Raw genomic sequence first — 20,119 nt, 5'->3', positions numbered from 1 at the left:
CTTCACATGATACAAAAAATAAGGAAGTACTTAAACCAAACCACCCACAGTAAGGGGGTGTGACAGAGACACAGGAGCCAACGGAAAGAGCCCCCTATGGCCAAAGCTGGACTGATTTCCACAGTAAAGTAAAGCGGTATCATAGTATAACCCAATGTATAAAATATGGTTTTTTAATAAGTCCATATTGATGTCAATAAATGATTGACTAAATAAAGGGGTGGAGAAGAGACAAATCTTCCATGCAGCAAAATGCCCAGTAGTTACGTAAATACTCTCTCCTCAAGGAGGAAGAACAGAATTTAATACTCTTCCAGTGTAAATGGCACATCATGACTTCCTTCTAAAGAGTACTATATGGAAAGAAAAAATCAAAGGAGTAACTTGACAGAAGCCTGACCATCACTTCCTCAGCCAGATAATCAAAGTCAGCAGCCAGCGATAAATTGTGTAGACAGTATGTACCCTTGACATGATGTAATGAAGGTGGCATTTTGCCTGTGTGGTCTTCCTCTTAAAGACCCATGATCCTGAGAAAAATTCAAGACAAATCCCAACTGAGGGACATTCTGCAAAATACCTGACAGTAAAGTCTGAGTAACTGTCACAGCCAAGAGGAAGCGAAGGCGACCTGACAAGTAGATATAATGTGGTATCTTGGATAGGATTCTGGAGCAGAGAAAGGACTTCAGGTGAAAACTAAGGAAATCTGAATGCAAAATGGATTTGTGGGTTTTATGCATCAATGTTGCTTCATTAATTGTGACAAATGTATTATACTAATGTAAGACATGAATAGGGGAAATCCAGTATGGGTTATACAGGAACTGTTTGTATTATCTTTGTAATTTTTCTGTAAATCTAAAACTATTCTAATAGAAATTGATGTACATTTAGGCAGAAAATTGGGAAGTATATAGAAGACTTGGAAAACACTGGCAATTCACCTGACCTAACTGACACTTTCAGAACCTTCCCTCTAGCAACCGCAGAATGTACATTTTTGTCAAGTTCACATGGATTCTTTACCAAGATAGAACAAATTCTCAGCCGTTAAACAGACCTTAACAAATTACAATAATAAATCATATGAAGTGTGTGTTCAGATTATAATGGGTTTAAACTAGAAATCAATAAAAAAGATGTCTGGAATATCCTCAAATACTTAGAAAGGAAACCACACACTTAAAAATAACCAGAAGTATCAAGAAATGTTGAGAAATGAGAAAAAACATTTTGAAGTAATTGATAATGGACACAGAACATGTCCCAATTTCTCGAATATAGTAATAGCAGTAGAGGGAAAATTTATTACAATGAATGTTTATATTACAAAGGAGAAGAAAGTCTTCTGTTAATGCGCTAAGCTCCCACATTAAGAAGCTAGTAAAGGAAGAGTAAGTTAAACCCAGTGCAAGCAGAAAGAAAGAAATAGTAAAATTAAGAGCAGAAAATCAGAAATTCAGAAGAGAAAAATAATACAGAAAATCAATTAAACTAAAAGCCGTTTCTTTGAAAAGATCAAATTAAATCTCTAGCCAAATTGACTAAGAAAAAAGTAGAAACGACACAAATTATAAATAACAGGAATGAAAGAAGGGATATAACTACATTTCCTACAGACATTAAGAGAATACTACAAACAACTCATTAAACAAATTCAACAGTTGAGATGAAATGGACAACTTCCTTAAAGGAATAAAACTGCCAAAGCTCACTCAAAAAGAATAGATAACATTAACAGTCTTATATTTATTGAAGAAATTGAATTCATATTTAAATCAACAAAGAACTCTCGGTCCAGTATAGCTTCATTGGTGAATTCTACCAAACGTGGAAGGACTCTACCAGGATACAGAAGAGAACACTTTCCAACACGACTTTGAAACTAGACAAAAATATTACAGCAAATAAAACTAAGATTCCAGAAAAAGTTAGGTACAAAATTCCTCAAGAAAATATTGGCAAAATAAATCTGACAATATACTCAAAGGATGCTATATCATGACTAAGTATGGTTTATCTCGGGAATGCAAGACCCATTCATCCTTCAAAAATCAATCAGTGAGAGTCGTCAAAATCCAGAACACTGACACCACCAAATGCTGGTGGGATTGTGGAGCCAAAGGAACTCTCAGTCACTGCTGGTGGAAACACAAAATGGTGCAGCCTCTGTGGAAAGCAGTGTGGCAGCTTCTTATAAAACCAAACACGTTCTTACCATCCCATCCAGCAGTTGTGCTCCTTGGTATTTACCCAAAGGAGCTGAAAACTTACGTCCACACAAAAACCTGCACATGGGTGTTTATACCAGCTTGACATGTAACTGCCAATACTTGGAAGCAACCACAGTGTCCTTAGTAGGTGATGGATAAGTGAGCTGGGACGTCCAACGATGGATTATTACTCAGTGCAAAAGAAAGGAGGAGCTCTAAAGTCATGGAGGAACCTTAAATGCATATTACTAAGGGAAAGACGCCAGTCGGAAAAGGCCACATACTGTATGATTCCAACCATGTGGCATCTAGAAAAGGCAAAACTATGGAGATAGTAACAAGGATCAGTAGTTGGCGGGGGTAGGGGGAGATTAATCGGCAGAGAAAAGAGGACTTTTAGAGCAGTGGAAATACTCTGTGTGATACCCTAATAATGGATACATTTGTCCAAACCCATAGAATGGACCCAACGGGAGTTAAGCATAGTATGAACGATAGACGCGTGATTGTGATGTGACTGTAGGTTCATGGATTGTAACAAGTGAGCCACTGGGGCTGTTGTGTGCTGATAATGGGGGAGACTGGCTGTGTGGGGACAGAGCGGACATGGGCAGTCTCTACCTTCCCCTCCATTTTGCTGTGATCCTAAAATTGTTAGATAAAACTAAAGTCTTGGGGCGGCCAGTGGCCTTAGTTGGTTAGAGCGCAGAGCTCATAACACCCAGGTCGCTGGTTCAATTCCTACGTGGGCCAGTGAGCTGCTCCCTCCACAAGTAGATTGAAACAATGACTTCACTTGGAGCTGATGGGTCCTGGAAAAACACACTGTTCCCTAATAAAAATTAAAAATATATATATAAAAAAATAAAAAAAAGTCGTAATAAAAACCAATTGGTGTAACTCATATCAACAGACTAAAGAAAAGCCATACGATCACTTCATTGTATTCCTTCATGTTAAAACCTCTCAGCAAATTAGTAAGAGGAAGGAACCTGGAAACTGAGAAAGTCCTTTTTAAAAAGAAAGAACACCCATAGCTGACACATTCTTAATAGTCAAAGACTGAAATGATATCCCCTCAAATCAAGGACCATGGTGAGGGTATTTCCCGTCGCCTGACCTAGTCAGCCTCATGCTGGAGGTCACAGCTGGTACAGTAAGGCACGAAGGAAAAGCCATCCAGACTGGAAGGAAGGTGGACCATTGAATCTATGCATGGATGTCAGGACCATCTTCATAGAAAATCCTAAAGAAAACACACAAAAAAACTCTTAGAACTAACAAGTAAATTGAACAAGATTGCAGGCTATAAGGTTGGTATTCAAAAATTAGTTACATTTCTTTATACTACTAGCAAGTCATTAGAATCTTGAATTTTCACCAAGTACCATTTACTTTAAAATTAAAAGTACTTGTTATTTTCAACCCCCTTGGGTAAATACCAAGGTGATTGCTGAATTGTACCGGAAAAAAAGAAAAAAGTAAAAAAGGAAATACTTAGATATAAATCTATCAAAACGTGTGCAGGGTTGAAGGCTGAAAACCACTAAATACTGATGGACTCAAAGACCACCTAAATACATGGAGAGGTACCCTGTTCATGGATTAGAAGGGTCGATATGGAGATGGCAATTCTTCCCCAACTGATCTGGAGATTCAGTGTAATTCCCATTAAAATCCCAGCTGGATTTTTGTAGAAATCAAGCTAATCCTAAAACTTGCATGGAAATTCAAAGCAAATACAGCTCCCAAAACAACTTTGAGAGATGGATTGGGAGTACTGACCCTACCTGATTGAAAGCTCCAGTCACGAGGACCATGTGGCGTTAGTGGAAGGACGCACACAGTCACTGGACAGGGTCCAGAGGTAGATGGACACACACAGCCAGGGCTGCTCACAGAAGTGTGGAGGCGCGTCAGCGGAGGGAGGGTAGCCTTTTCAGTAAATGGTGCTGGAACCTCCAGCTGCAAACAATTGCACCTCAATACGTACCTTGCACATTAGGCAAAAATTAATTTGAAATGCCCAAACTATTTTCTAGGAGAAAATCTGACCTAGGATTGGGCTGAGATGTCTCAGATGCGTCCCCAAAGTCCAGTCCATAGAGGAAACGTGGACAGCGCAGACTGCACTAAAATGTTAAATTCTGCTCTCTGAAAGACTCGATTAAGAAAATGGTAAGGCAGGCCACAGACTGCCAGGAGATAGACAGAAAGCACGTGTCTGAGAAGGGACTTCTAGCCAGATATGTAAAGAGCACTTGAAGCTTAGTAACAAGAAAAGCAATCCAGTTTTTAAGGTCAAAAGATGTGAGCAAACACTTAAAGAATAAAACATATATAGCAAATAAACACGAGAAGATGGTCCAAATCATTTGTCAGTAGTGCAATTCAAGTTAAAACCATGTTGAGATACCACTGCATACCTTTTGAACTTGTATTTGTTTCCTGTGGCTGCTATAACAATTTCCCTCTGTGGCTTAAAATGACAGAAATTGATTCTCCAACAGTCTGAAAGCCAGAAGTCCAAGATCAAAGTGCTACAGTGCTACCGTCTCACCAGAAACAGGGGAGACTCATTCTTGGCTCTTCCCTTTCCTGGTGGCTGTTGGCTCTCCGTGGCTTGTGGCCACTTCTCTGCTTCACTTTCACATCTCCTCTTCTGCTGTGTGTCTGTCTCTGTTATGAGGACACGGGATGACATTTAGGGTCCACCTGGCTGATCCAGGATGATCTCACCTCTGGATATCCTCAATTACATCTTCAAATAAGGTCACATTCACAGACTCTGGGGATTAGGATGTGGGCTTACATTTTGGGGAACCCCCATTCAGTCCACTGCATTGCTAACCCAAAGCAAAACAGCAGCCACTGCTGGCAATGCTGGGAAGTGACAAAGTCTCAGGTATTGTCGTTGGGAGTGCAAAGTCACATGGCTACTTTCTAAAAACATTTGGCAGTTTCTTATAAAGTGAAACAGAAAGCAGTCTCTCAGATACTTACCCAGGTGAAATAAAAACTGTCACGCAAAGACCTGTAAAGTGAACATTTGTGTCACCTTCATTCATAATTACCCCAAACTGTAAGCAAGCTGAGTGCCTTTAACCTGTGACTAGAGAAAAGAGCCGGGAAGCACCCGTCTGAGCTGCTGAGCAGTGAGGAGGAATGGACCGCTGCCTTTCCAAGTCTCAGTTTTAAGCTTAATAAAGTTCTCCTTGGAACATAGCATGGTTTTTGTTTTGGATTAGGCAGAGTCTTACATATATTTGGAAGAATCACAATGTGAGACTAGCGCAGAAATTTTGAACAAGACCAACGATTGAGATAAGTTCCCTCTTGCATGTTCCAGTGCGTTGCTGACACAATAAATACAGTGCGTGATGCTAGTGTTTATGATACCAAATTTCTATGAATGGTTATAAAGAATTTTAGTATGTGGCTTGCTATGATTTTTCACGTACGTGGGGAAAGATGATTGTTCTATAAAAGTGGCTTGAACAGTGACTCACCACTTGGGGAAAAAAAATGTCTGCACCAGTTTCACATAAAAGTAAATGCCAGATGAATTAAGTTAAAAAGTACTAGAGGAGAAGTGTGTAAATACTCAGAATTATGGGATTGTGAAGAACTTTTAAGCGTGGCTCCCTAGGCGGAAACTATAATGAAGACAGCTATATTTGGCCACATAAATTAAAACCCCGACACATTAAAAAGCACTACAGTCAAGGCAAAAGGCCTTTCCCTTTGCCCCCGTTCCAGTAATTAAGTTTCTGAATGCTGTTCCGCGTAGCTCTTAGAAATCACTTCCACATGTGGCATATTTTCGAGTACTGGTTATAATAATCACTGTCTACCGTGTTTCCCCAAAAATAAGACCGGCTCTTATATTAGTTTTCGCTCCAAAAGACACATTAGGGCTTATGTTCATGCGATGTCCTCCTGAAAAATCATGCAAGGCCTTATTTTCCAGTTAGGTCTTATTTTCGGGGAAACCCAGTAGGAGTTGGCTCTGTGCCAGGCAGCGTTCTCAGTTCCTTGTCTGCACTCGCACGGCCCTCCCAGCAGTCCTGGGAGAAACATCCTAGAGTGACTCCCACTCTCCATAGTAGGACCAGTAGTGGGCTCAGGCAGTCTGGCTCCCGCGGCCACCTTAGTAACCCCCGGTATGTACTGCTGTTCAGTTGACACACCGTTTTCAGGCTTACCTTTTCATTTGAACTGCATACCCCCATTTTTAGACCTTGCCCCCGATGTCCTCTGTCCCCTCTTGGGCTCTATCCTGCCCCCGCTTTGAGAACCCCTGTGCCCAGGTACTTACTCAAGCCAATAGGCTTTGGAAAGTCTCGTTCCACCCATAACTTCCTATAAAGAGTGAGTTGTAATGAGTGTACGTTGAGCTTTATACGGAAGTAATTGAAGCCTTTTAACTAGGAAACAGCGTTGATTATACAAGACAAACTGGAACAGAGGTAGGCCTGCTTATTATTAACATCGCGAATTGTGGGCCGGGTGGTCTGCCCTGTCATTCAGGGATCACATCTCCTTTTGCTTTTCAGATTTTCTGGTTAGAGAACTGCTATTAGTATAACACATACAAGGAGATGGGAGGTTTAAGTGAACGGGAAGAACTCGCGTGTAATTTCTCACCTGACGCTGCGGGCCTTTGGATTTCAGGTCATGTGGGCCGAGCCCCTTCGAGTTTTTATTACACCTGCTTCCTTTCCCTCCAGAAATGTTGATAAATTCATTGTATATTTGTGTAGCTATTGTGTATATATCTACACACTGATAGCATTGTGAGTGATTTGTTTTGAAATTGTAGTGAGTAAAATTAACTTGTTTTATTTCAAGATTTGAAGGCCACATAGAGATCTGCCCACCAGGCATGAGTCATTCAGCTTGTTCGGTCAACAAGAGTGTTCTAGAAGCCATCCGAGGAAGACTTGGATCTTTCCACGAACTCCTGCTTGAGCCACCCAAGGTAGGGCAGCAATCTGAAGCACAGCCGGCCAGCTCAATGCTTTGATTTGAATGTTGTTAGAAAGTGTATGAACCTCATGAGTTAAGAGAACTGGCTGTGACCAGCACGTACAAAATACATTAAAAGGTACACTGCCCGTTGTCTTTACTGCTTTTGAGCTAGTTTCTAATTGGCTTTTATCTATATATAACGTCTAAACTACTGAATGGTAAAATTGAGCAAAATTGGACCTGCTTAGCTTTGTATTTTCTTTCTATAAATTCCAGGTACTTATATGCCAGTACAATAAACACTTTCGTTCTCATAGCATGTTGTTCTCACATCTTTGAGGTGAAGTTAAACTTTTGGGAAGTGATCTTTGCAATGGAGTTGACTTCCTCGGTGTTGAAGCAGTGGGACAGGATGGACAGATGCCTTATTTAAGCACTAGAGGGTGAATGTGACCTGGAGCGAGAGTGGTTGCGTAGGGCGCATCTGTGTGCTAATGGAAGAAGGACTGTTGACGCAGGCGAGCCTCTGAAAACACACACAACAGACGTGAAGACCTACAAAAGAGGGGTGTCCATAAGTGGTGTTCGTCCGCTGCCCCGGCACCCCTCGGATTGGTGCAGAGGTTTAGATGAGGGTAAGAGGCTCTTCCTTCTGGCATCTGTAGGGTGGAGGACGCAGATCCAGAGAGTTCTGCCACCTGCACCAGTTCTTCCCCCCTCCTTTTCCCTCCTGCCCTGCATCGCAGGGTCCGGGTCCGGGCTGGTGTGTGTGCCTCTCGGTGGCGTCGCTGAGAATTCCTGGGAATTGATCATACCAGCCTCTCCCTTCTCAATGAAAGACTTGTGTTTATTTAGCCATGTTGTGGCGGGGGGCACAAAGTAACTTCCGTCCGTTACCCAGGGCGTCTAGTTCAACTTCCAGGTTGTCTCTTCCGGTGGCTGGTGGGACCAGCGAACAGGGAGTGGTGCCACCTCGTCTGCCTTCAGCCTGCCTTGGGGCGGCCCGGCGTGTTTGGCACTCATCCCCGGGGAAAGAGCCTGCGTCATGTTTAACAGGTCTGGTCAGTGGTGTTCTTCAGGCCAGACCTAGGAAGGAGAGGCGGGAGAGGAGGGAAAGCAAAAGAAAGGACTGACTGAGGAGAAAGGAGAGCGCGTCCAAGGGGAAGGTGGAGGAGGGAGCAGAGGGTGTGTAATGAAGTACCCTGACCTGTATCTTAAGGGGACCGAAAGGGTGGCACCTAAGGTGGAGTCTCAAGCGTGTGTTCCTGGCCCTGATTCGGAAGTAAGGCGGCGGCGTCTCGTGAGGGCGTCCTCTTACTGCTGGGACTGAGTGAGATGGGCTCGTCCCTGATTGCACTGCTTGATGTAGTGTGTGAGTAGAGCGATGACACTTGTTAAAATGCCTGCTCATTAGAGCCGTCTTACACGAGTAAAACCGTGAGCCTTGCAGTTCTGAGAAACCTCAAAAGGAACAGGAGAGCGTGAAGGTGCCAGTGTGGCTGGGGCATCGCACTCTCGGTTATAACTTGTCCCCTTTCCTGTCGGACTGCTGAAATTCTGGAATGTTCTGTCTTTTGTACTTCCAAAGTACAGAGACTCCCTTTTATGGACAAGAACAGGGTTGAGGTTGATCTGGTTTCCAGGTTGTGAGCCACCAGCAGCTTCTGTGTTTGTGTTTTTATCACAGATTTGGCAAAGGGTGGAGGGCTGCGTCCTAAACCACTTGTAACTTCTCTTCGTTTCTGGTCGAGTTTGGGATACGGCACTTTTGTATGGACTTCTGTAGCTGTCTGCTTTCTTTCTGTGGCAGCGTAGAATGTTGACACAGTATTTGATTTCCTACAAAATCATCCAGGGGAATTACTTGATCATTTTTTTCCTCATACCTTGAAAGATATCAATGGCAGCTTTGGATTTTCCTTCCGATACAGAATTCAGGTCAAGTGTTTGTGGAGTTAGTTTACCCAGTGTTGTTACAGCTCAGTCCGTACCCCTGCTTCAATGAAAGCCTTTTCGTCCTCAGAAAAGTGTGATGAAGACCACGTGGGGCGTGCTGGACCCTCCCGTGGGGAATACCCGGTTGAATGTGATTCGGTTGATATCCAGCCTCCTTCAGACAAACACCAGCAGTATCAATGGGGACCTCATGGAGCTGAACAGCATTGGCGTCATACTGGTAAGACGTTTCTGGAAAGACGTTTTCATTTGCCCGTGATATTTTACAGATAGGTAACTCAAGGTACAGCCTCACCAATTTACAATGTGTCAGTGCCTTCTATTAGTCTGAGTGTAAATGGTCTTTTATATTGTTTTTTCCCTTGAGTTTATCGAAAACTTTTAATGCTTTTTCCAGTAGCTATGTATCGTTGTTGTGTGTAAAGAACTGTATTAGAGAATCACAAAGATAATTAACACAGGCCTTTCCCTCAAGACGTTCAGTCTCACAGATGGTAGAGTGAGGGCAGTCACCCGGGGGACTGTCAGGGGACTGTACTAGCAATGACCGCTGCTGCTTAGAGCCATAAGTAGCAAAGGGACAGGCGCTTGTCTTCTTTCCACTGAGGTCTCTCTATCTCTATAACATCGGAGGCACTGTGTGGGCTTTTGATTCGAGTCCAACTTCTTTCTTGAAACAGCTGTTAGTCTGCTTGTCAGTGGATCCCAGGGAATGTCTGGATTCCCCAACCCCTGACGTCCCCAGTTTGAAAGTTTGTGCCTAGAATCCACGGGCCCAGCTCTGGTACCCGTGGTTGCTTTGGCCGTCCTGCCACCCACAGCCTGGAAGGCACAAAGGTTACCACTTAGCAGGTGTCACAAGATGCCGTCCCACTGTACACTTGGGGGAGCTTTCAAAAGAGAGTTGGGGTGTTTGTTCACAACACGAAAGGTCTGTGGAATGTGCACTTTTATGTTTCTCATGTGATCCTGAGTACAGAACCCTGTGAGAGAATCTTTTTCAGATCATGACCAGAATGGGGATACGTTCCTTGGCTAGTACGTAGTAGAGCCAGGATTTGATACCACATCTGATTTCAAACCCACATGTGCTTTATCAACGACGCCATTATGCTTCCTGGTGTTACTGACATACTTTTAGTTGTATTTCAGCTTTGGGTTAAGAGACACATCAGTATGGAGCACAGAGATCAGGGTCATTTTGGAGAAAGATGAAATGTCAAAGGGTTACAGTTTCTTTGGCAGCCTAATTGTTGCCCTCGGGGGGACATAGTTCTTGCTCCACCTTCTGACTCCAGGAATATAATTCTCTACTCCTGTCTCTGGGAGTATCCCTGCGGTCATCAATTACTAGTCTTGATTCTTACTGCTAATAAATATACAACTGTTGTTCGTTCATTCTGTTCATCTTTAGAGCTACTTTGGAGTGATAACACATTTGATAAAACTCCCAAAGGGTCATGAATCATTAGTTTTTCATTTTGAGATTAGAATACATACCTTAACCATGCGTTTTGTGCTTTTAGGGATTGTCTTTCCTTTTTGTGATACTGTTACTTTTGAGGTAACCTGGAACATCTTTGTACTTCTAGGAGAGCCACATGTTCTTTCTTGTTTCACTCCATTTGCTGATAGTTCTGAGTTTCAAATGCCAAGTGGTTATTCTTTGCTAAGATTGTGAGCCCCTCAAGACTGAGGACCATGTTTTTATCTCTCTGTCGCCCGTATTGCCCTGGCACCATGCCCTGCACAAAACCCATCAGTAAAAATTTGTTGAATCAAAATGAAATTCTCATACGTTTCTTTGGAAGTTTACTGAACTTAATGTCAGTATTAGTTGCTTTGAAAATGTAAAAAGATACTCCCTTTCTCTTTCAGAAACGTACTCTTGTCTTTTTGTCATCTATTTATTTTTGGTCTCTACTCAATTCCTTGAAAACTCTGGCATGTTGAAGGAGCAAACACTCTGTTATGTATTCTATGTATTCTATGCATTTCAAACCCTCTTTAAAATAAACTTGTGTTCCCTTTAATGAGTCCTATTGGACTAAGAACACATCATTTTTACTTTATTAAATCACTGTTTGATAGTTGTATTAAAGTAGTGGCTTAAGCATTGAGGTAACCGAATAAAAGAAAGCATTGTTTGTTTGTTTGTTTGTTTTGTAGGACATGTTCTTCAAATATACGTGGAATAACTTTTTGCATACACAGGTGGAAATTTGTATCGCGTTGATTCTTGCAAGTCCCTTTGAAAACACAGAGAATAGCACAATTACTGATCAAGGTTCCACTGGTGACAGTTTGTTATTGAAACACGTAAGCTTACTCCATGTCTTTTTTTTGTTTTGTTACTCCTGTTTATAGCATTTTCCCACATACCTGTGAAGTGAATTGAAGTTTAAGGACATGAGGTTAAATTTCAGAGTCTAAATAGTTAACTATCTTATTTTCATTGCACCTTTAACCAGTGATTCTATAAATCAAATCCTGGACAAATAACGGTTAGATGAACTTTTAAGGAAAAAATCTAAGTGGCCTGCTTATTGGGTAAAATTAATAGATTTGAAGATTGAAAATAGGTTTGGCGGTTAAAAGGACCGTAAAAATGTAAATACTGCAGAAAACATTTCAGCAGTTATTTGGCACACCAGAGTTTTACCTCTGGTGCTGAAAATGTGGCTGTAAGTTGGGAGAAGCGAGTTGAGTGCAGTGTTGAGGGAAGCCTCTTCTTAGGGTCTGCCTTTTCTGGTTAAGTGTGAGGTGATTTTACTAAGTCTTCAGGTTTCTCTTGCTCTTAAATGCTGTGATCATATGACATGACTCCCAAACCTGGAAGATGGAAAAGGCTAGCCTGGAATAACCAAGTAGATGGGGAGACAAAGGACGTTTGACTACAACTGGCACTGGCGCATTCCGGTAATGCAGTCCAGACGCTTGTCGTTGGCTTGCAGGGTTGTGGCACCTGCTTTTAATATGAGTGCAGTAATGTTAGTGCATCCAGAAGTTAGTTGTGCTCACAGTGAAAATAATACAGGCATCGCTGTGGATTCTGAGTGAAGTTTTTGCCAGGCACGATTTTCTTTATTCCTTTGGAATTTTGGCCAGGCTCTGTATTTCTGGGCCCAATTTCCGTGGCCAATAAAACCTGGCTTTGCTTTAGGTCAGCTGCTCACTGGTAACAGTACCGGAAATACTGTCATGTCTAATAGCGGCCCTGCTGGAGGCGTGGGTCCTGTCTTGGATCCTGAAGGTCTGAACTCGCCGTCATACTGCATTTGGTCTGCCAGTAATTCACAGCTCTATTTAGCTTACTGGGTTATACATAGCACTAGTCTGTTTAATTAGACCTCTGTCTCCCTTCAGAATTTTGACACTTTGACATTTATATAAATCTTGACTGGTTATATTCCCTTTTTTTCAGCTTTTTCAAAAATGTCAGTTAATAGAACGAATACTTGATGCCTGGGAAATGAACGAGAAGAAACAGTACGTAAATTGTTTTCTGACAGGAATTCAGTTTGATTTTTCATTTGAAAAAAATGTCCTCCCTTGCCCTAGACAGAGAAACTGAAAAGTAATTACGTGGTACATGCCGCTTTACAGTTGTACATGGTTCTCTCAGGACCTCCAGATTATTTAATTGTAACAGATATTCTAATAATTTATTTTTAGATCCCTCTGTCTTTCTGCCTCTCTTAAGGGAAAACCAGGGAGTGGGAGTACTCCCCTCGTCTGCTGACCTCTGAAACCTTTCGGTCCTTTCTGAGTGGCTGTTTTCTGAGAATAATGTAAATTTGAAGGAATAGTTGTCCAGCTAAGTCTCTCGGAGGATGGTTGAACCTAGCACGCCTGCCCTGGCTGCCCCACGTTCTTGTTGTAGGGAAGAGTTGCTTCGTGGAACTCGAGGGGGAAATTGCCTAGTATTTTCCTTTCAGAACATTTCTGTTAGCTGATTGGCAAGATTACTTGAAGTATTAGTTGATAACATGTAAGTAGCTGTTACACAGACTTTTCCTAGTGATGCTGTCTTAATAGGTAGGCATTTTTCTGAATGGAAAGATGGATCTCAGTTGGGAAGATGAGACCCTAAATGTGGAAAGGGACGAGGGATAATTTGCCTACGTTCCAAATGGTGTGTGGGCCAAACACAAGCTGACTACCTCTCATCTCGGCCACGTCCACAAACCAGACAATATTTCAACTTGGGAAATGCCATTGGTAGATAATTACCTCTGTTAATTGGTTGGGATGATTAAAATTGGATGTCCTTTAAGCAAAATGAACCAGCAGAATTATTACCTTAGTTCCTTACAATCTGTTTAATGTCTGAAAAAGTTTCACAAAGAGATAAAAAGGAAAAGCATCAATGAATGTTTGGGTTTTTGCTTTTTATAGGTAATAGATTATTGAAGATTAATGCTTGGTTTCTGTAGTTGAATAAACCTTGTCCTATCGAATGAGGCTATAGTATAATCTTGAGTAGACAATTTCTCTGTCTCCCCGCCTGGTAATGTAGCTTTTCTGTCCATTCTCATCGTAGTGCCTCGGCTTCTAGAATGATTGCTTAAATGCCCTGTATTCACCAAGCTGTTGCATTGCTCCATTCTGTCAGGAGTCTCAGTATTTGCCCTTTGCCCCTTGGCAGGGCCGAGGGAGGAAGACGCCACGGCTACATGGGACACCTGACGAGGATAGCTAACTGCATTGTGCACAGTACGGATAAGGGCCCCAACAGTGCCGCCGTGCAGCAGCTCATCAAAGGTAAGTGCTTCACGGAATTGGAATTACGTTTTCGTTGGATCAGAGAAAGGATTTAAGGATAAAGTAAAATAACAGCATTTTTCCTAGTTGTCTGCGGAGTTTCTTTATCTGACGCTTTAAGTGAGGTTCTCGAGAATGTTTTGAACGACGTAGTTCTTTGCTGTTCTTATTCCTACACTCGTGTTAGTGCGTATTGGCGGGCTTGGCCGAGTTCAGCATACTAGTTAGTTACCCACTTGCGTTTTCAAAGAGCACTGCGCAGTAGCTCAACCCTCTGAGCTCGAAGCACTCACAAGCTGGCAGTTGAGCCACCTGACCTATAATTCTCTTGCTTTTTCTTTTCTTCTAAAGGCCCCTATATAGCCTATGGACTGAGTTCCTGTAACCAGGATATTAAAGCATTGATCAGCATTGATCAGTATTTCCCCATATCTCTATTACTAAAACGAGGAATATTGGCTCCTGAAGGACTCTTTCTGTACTAGCATTTAAATGCAGTCAGCCCAAGGTTACTTGGAAGAAAGTAAGTGGATGCCTTTTACACTGGCACGCAGGCCACACGGCTATCTCCTAAAACAGGAGAGCTCTGTGTACCAGCGGGTCACTAGTCCCATGACTGACTCTGAATGTGAAAAATCTTTAACCTTTGCAGTACAGAGTTCATTCAGAGTTAACTCGATGAAACTCATTTTCCAGTGTATTCTTCTGTTTATCTTTTAAGAACGTTCATGTGTTCAAGAGGCTGTTACCTATCAAATGTGCATTCAAACCATAGTTGATGCCCAGTGATGGAAAAATTAGGGATTGCTCACCTGTAATTTTGCTTCTTGAGAGGAGTATAAGCCAGATCATCACAGTTTATATTCTTACCAAGGAGAAATGGCCATGTGTTTGATTGTTTTTTAGATCAGTCTTTGTTTTATGAAAGTTGCTGGGTGGTGCACGTATGTTTAAATCAGAATTGTCACATGACAACTTTAGTAACTCCTCCAAGATTACAGCTATAGTTTCATTTTCTCAGAAAAGGGTATATCCTTTTCTTTAAAATTTCTACAGACGGTTGAATTTCACTATGTATCCATGTATTCGCCTGTGACACAGACATTTAGGAAACATTATTTTTGAGCAATTTGAAAAGCCAAACTGAGTTCCACAGAACATTCTTTGGCCAGATGCTAATCAGAGTGTCTCAAGAAAGTGTGCAGGAGCTGACTTTTTTAGCGTTTCCTAAACTTGCATGACCATGAAAAAAGACAGTATTTCCCCCCACCTTAAAGACTTACTTTCTCAGAAGAGTTTATTGGAAACACTCACATTTTCCAGGTTGTAACCAAAAGATTCCAGTTTTTAACCAAAAGATTTTTTTAAAACTTGTTTAAATTCACAGCTGCTAAGAGCTCTTGGCGTCAAGTCTAGACTCTTGGAGGGGTGGTTCTGGTTCCTGAAAGTCCTCGGGGCTCATGCTGTGCACGTCTGTGTAACTCCGGTCCCCTGGGAGTTCTCTGATGAGTCCAGCGTGGGGGGGGGGGGTTGCCCTCTTGTGTTACTTGTTGATGTCATTTGTGTGTAGGTCACTGTAGTGATGACACTTTTCTTCTTTTTCCTTTGAAGATCTTCCAGATGAAGTCAGGGAGCGATGGGAGACGTTCTGCACAAGTTCCTTAGGAGAAACTAACAAGAGGAACACGGTAGATCTAGTAGGTTTTACAAGGTTACATTTCTGTGACTTCAGGGCTCTTAGCCTTTGCCCATTTATTCAGAAAGATGTGAAAGATCTTCCATGTGTCCTGGGAATTGTGGGTCAAGGATAAGTCTGTTTCTTTACCAGGAAGAGAAGTCAGTGTTCACAGTATTCTTGCTAACTGGCCCAGTCAAATCCTCCTTCCTGCCTGAGCAGCTCAACAGGATGGCCTCTAGTCTTCCCTTTACTCTGTGGGTCTGTTGCCTTCTGCCTCAGGTAGCCCTGGGTGGTCAGAAAGCCTAAATATTCCTTTGGATATTTTCTAATGTTACTGAATTGAGTTGACTTTTGTTTGACCTCATTCCCAGTGGGGGACATTTTGTACATGCCTTTGAAACCCCAGCTTTAAAGTCTTAACAGGTTGGTTCTTTTAGCCAGGGAATAATGGCATTGATAATACGTCTTCTTAAATTATATTGGACTTTGGAATGCATTCCTTGGGTTTTTTGTTTGTTTGTTTGTTTGTTTGTTTTTTAACACATTAAGTTTTAAGGTGAGTATCGGTTTTGTTTTTAAAGATGTGGAAAAGCATTTCCTTTTATCAGCGCATGCCAGCTAGTAGTCGGGGCCATGGCCTTGGCTCCACTGGGAAGGAGGTGTGTCGGGCATTTTACTCTTTGTTTGAAATTCAGCAGCTGCAGTCTTGAATTTCTAATAAACAGTAATACCTCAACTGTTCGGCAGTCAAGTGTCTGGCGGCATTATCTGTTTAGAACAGAATTAAGAGATGAGGGAAACAGGCTGAGGCAGCAACAGAGAGGCCACTGGGTCATCATGAGTCACAGCCTGAAGGGCCTGTCACCTTCTGCTTTGTAGATGGTCTAACAAATTTGGTTCTGTTTCCAGATTCTGAACAGGTTGGTGGGGAAATGGCTTGTTAAGGTGGGTATAATGATAACATTAGTAGGTATTAGGAGTGGGCAGAATTATGAAGTTAAGAGATAGCTATAAAAAGGGACCTGTGTGGGGTCATTTAATTGAAATAGATCTCATGGCCCTTAGTGTCCTAGTATATTTTAGCCCAACAGAGAAACACATTCATTTTGACAGCCCTGAGTCATCAAGGAAAGGTTAAGTAATTTTGAATGAATGTATCACCCACGGTAGATGGTTTTTTCCCCCCAATCAAATTGCTCAAATTTCTGGATAATCAGGTTTTATTGTAGGGTGAAAGTGTTCTCTCATACTGTTAAATTGAACCATTTAATTGTAGAGGCCCCCATGCTGATACCTGTTAAAAATGCAGGCAAGGTGATCTCCTTTAAGGGGATTTTTGTCTTGTTTCTATCAAAAAAGGGAATATTTAGGAATATTAATTCTGATTTTGTTTGGGAAAATTATTTTAATATTATCCTTTGACTTCAGAGGTAGAAATAAAAAATGTCCCATTAAACTTGTTGGTATCAGGAAAATTTTAAAACTTCTTTATCTTTTGGTAAGTTAAGTAGATTTCTCTTGAGAGCAGTTCTGTGGAAAGAAGGACATCATTGCAATTCAGACGACATTCAGCTGCTTTGCATGATGCGTCTACCTGGCGTGTGACTGTGTTATTGTTATGTCCACACGGAAGAGTGCGGGCCTGGCATGCGGAGTCACATGTGGCCCTTTTGGGGCCGACACCCAGACGTGACACCTGTGCTGAAGCAGAAGCGAACATGGGCTCTACCCACCGCTCGTTGGAGCTCAGTGCTCCTTTGCCTGTTGCACTTTCTGCCACGTGCACGCACTACATAAATAGCCTACAGTAAAAAGGAAGGAAGAAGTTCGCGTATACTGCAAGAGTGGTCAGATTTATAGAGCCCCGTTAACATTGATGCAGCCCCACTCTATAACTGTTTTCTGTTAGTGGCTCTTGCGCTTGTAAAATGGTGTTCAGAAGGGGTATCCACACGTGGGAGGCAGTGCAGAGTCCAGCTCAGAGCATTTCCCCTCTGATGGTTTCAGGCACATTTATCACCGAAATTGGCGATTAGATAGTAGATTGCTTATTCCCTGCCCTTTCCCCAAGCAGGTTAGATTCGATGCACTGCCTGATTTCGTTGGTTTAGGATGGCTCGGCTGGGTACCTCTCTGGAATTATTTTGGGTGTAGTAACAGGACTTGAGTCACCCTGTAGTTCAGCACCAAATGCTTGTTGTGTTGCCCTGGCCCGTTCTTGTTTTCTGGTTCCGGCAAGGATTTGTTTACCTCTACGCCAGACACATCCCTGTCCATCCTACTGGCTGTGGGCCGGAGGACTTACTCCGTTATGTAAGACAGGCTGTGCCAACCCCAAGCTTCTGTCACTTCTGGGGCAACTTTTCAATCACCCGCCTCCCCAGCTCTGAAGGACTTTGCTCTTTCGACCCATCGTGCCAAAGTATATGCACAGTGGATTCATATATTGTTTATGCTTTTGTGTTAGGAGTTTATTATGAATGAAATTTGGTGTTTTAGTTACATCCAGAGACCTCTGTGTTTTGACTAAGCCCCCTCTCTGAAAATTGGTAGGGGTTTAGATAATTTAGATAACGTAGGAAATGTTTTTGCGCTGACTTTGGAAAATTAAGTTTGTTTTATTCTCTGCCTCCCGCTCCAAGGGGAGAATGTGTTTTAAAAGCATTTGTGCTTCTTTCCCATCACTGATGAGACAGTTTATGGAGGTTGTGTACAAATGTGCACATAGGAATTGCCTAGAGGTCCAGCAGGTTATGGTGGGACCTCTGAGAGTTGGTGTTTCTAACCAGCCCGGGTCGGGGAGGTGCCGGAGGCCAGAGCCAGAGCAGGGCCACACACCAATGAGGGCTGAGTCTGGAGCTGCCACATTTCACTCAGAGTTTAAGTCATGGTTGTGGCTTTCCTTAGCAACATGACCGGCAAAAATGAAGGAAACGCTTGTTTGTTTGTTTTCCTGTAACAGCAGTTAATAATACAAATTTTGTGGAAGATGGTGACTCCTCAAAAGCATTTTTTCATTGTAGCATCAAGAATGTACTTAGAATACATCTATCTTGGCAAGAGTGTTCTCACACTTTTTACTTTTTTAAGGTATGAATCTGTTCTCATGTAGTGATTTATTAGTATTCATTAATTCAATAAATATTTGAATGGCTACTATGTGTTTAGTACTGGGGACTTTGTACTAAACAAGACTGGCAAAAACCCTGCCTCGACGCAGATGGAGAAACTCCAGGAAAGGGAGTAAGGGAGCGTTTGGGGCAGCTGTGCAATTCAAAATTAGATGGCCTGGGGAAACCTCGCCGAGCAGGTAACATTTGTGTAGAGCTTGATGGGAGTGGGGGGTAGGGAGTGCAGAAGCACGAGGCTAGTTCGTTCCCCGCGTGTGCAGAGGCGGACACGTCATCCCAGAGCGAGCGATGGAGAGAACCGGACGTGAGGTCTGAGGCTCTGCAGGCCAGATCTCACAGCTTTAGTCCACGGCAAGCCCTTGGGTTGTGTCCTTAGGGAGATGACAAGCCACTGGGTTTGGAACTGAAAAGCGACCTAATGTAATGTCCATTGGGAGAAATCGTTGCGGCTGCTGGCGGAGAACAGACCACGGTGGGACCACGGTTGCAGCAGGGGACTCGCTGCCCGAGGGAGCGTTAATCCCAGCGCGCACTAATGGCCTGCGTGAGGGAGGTCGTGTGGATCTGGTGGGACGTGCGGGGTCTAGGTTCTATTTCTGCAGTCGCGTGACAGATGCCCGGGGTCAGAAGAAACAACATGACGAGGGTTTTAGCGAGGAAGAAGAATGGGAGTGGTATTTACTGAGCTGGAGGTTCCTCAGTAAAAGGGAAGTTGAGAAGTTCAGCCCAGGGACTCCGTGGTGGCCACTACTGTGCGATGAACTAGTGGGATTCCCATCAGCACGTCTCCCCCCGGGGGTAAATGCAGTGGTCTTTTTCGCTCATTGTGTTAAATCAGAATCGGCACACCTTTCAGTAACAAAATTGCGAAGGTGTGCATGTGTTGTGTGTTATTAACAATAACTTCCTAAAACAGTAGTTTTTTTGGAGGAAAAAATTATATTGACTACCTCCCAGAATTGCTTTGAGGATACAAGGCGAATATGTAAAATAGTCACAGTATCTGACACATAGTAGTTGCTCAACAAAAGCTACTTTGTTTCTCATCTTTAATGCGCTGATAAAATCTTATTTCGTAGCAAAAAGTAAACATGCCAGGAGTAGCCATCGCTTTCTGTTCTCTTGTTTAGTTCACCTAGCTTGCTCTTTGAATTGTCCAATTCTGCACCCCACCATGGGGTTGCACCCCTAAAACACACACTGGCTTCATATGACTCATACACTAACTAGCCTTGCAACCAAGTAGCCCAAAGCTCCTCTAAACCCTCTGCAATACGACCACTTGGCCCACTCTTCATAGCAGTGGTCCTGTGAGATGGCAGCTGCCATGACCCAGCAGTACCCCGTGGCCTCCGCACTTCTGCAGCGGCCCCTCCCCCCTCTTCTCTGAAGCTCCTCCCCTA

At 42.8% G+C, this 20,119-nt stretch overlaps 1 protein-coding gene across 31 annotated transcripts in view; it reads left to right on the top strand.

Annotated features, from left to right (window-relative positions):
• The window catches only part of PPP6R3 (protein phosphatase 6 regulatory subunit 3), a 121,311-nt gene that overhangs the window by 70,389 nt on the left and 30,803 nt on the right, over positions 1-20,119 (top strand). For 28 of the 31 annotated variants that reach the window (XR_013994337.1, XR_013994338.1, XM_081064566.1 and 25 more), the window contains 6 exons: positions 7,068-7,197; positions 9,211-9,363; positions 11,313-11,462; positions 12,568-12,632; positions 13,792-13,907; positions 15,519-15,604. Coding sequence is in view for 29 of the 31 variants with exons in the window: in XM_081064566.1 (XP_080920692.1) it covers positions 7,068-7,197; positions 9,211-9,363; positions 11,313-11,462; positions 12,568-12,632; positions 13,792-13,907; positions 15,519-15,604 (700 nt within the window). In the remaining 2 variants the exon portion in view is untranslated. The remainder of the gene's footprint in view (positions 1-7,067; positions 7,198-9,210; positions 9,364-11,312; positions 11,463-12,567; positions 12,633-13,791; positions 13,908-15,518; positions 15,605-20,119) is intronic. The other 3 variants (XM_081064586.1, XM_081064584.1, XM_081064579.1) reach the window with 1 other exon arrangement.

The sequence above is a fragment of the Rhinolophus hipposideros genome (assembly GCF_964194185.1).
Source record: "Rhinolophus hipposideros genome assembly, chromosome: 10".
In the NCBI taxonomy this organism is placed as follows: domain Eukaryota; kingdom Metazoa; phylum Chordata; class Mammalia; order Chiroptera; family Rhinolophidae; genus Rhinolophus; species Rhinolophus hipposideros.
This window is presented reverse-complemented; position numbering and strand designations above follow the sequence as displayed.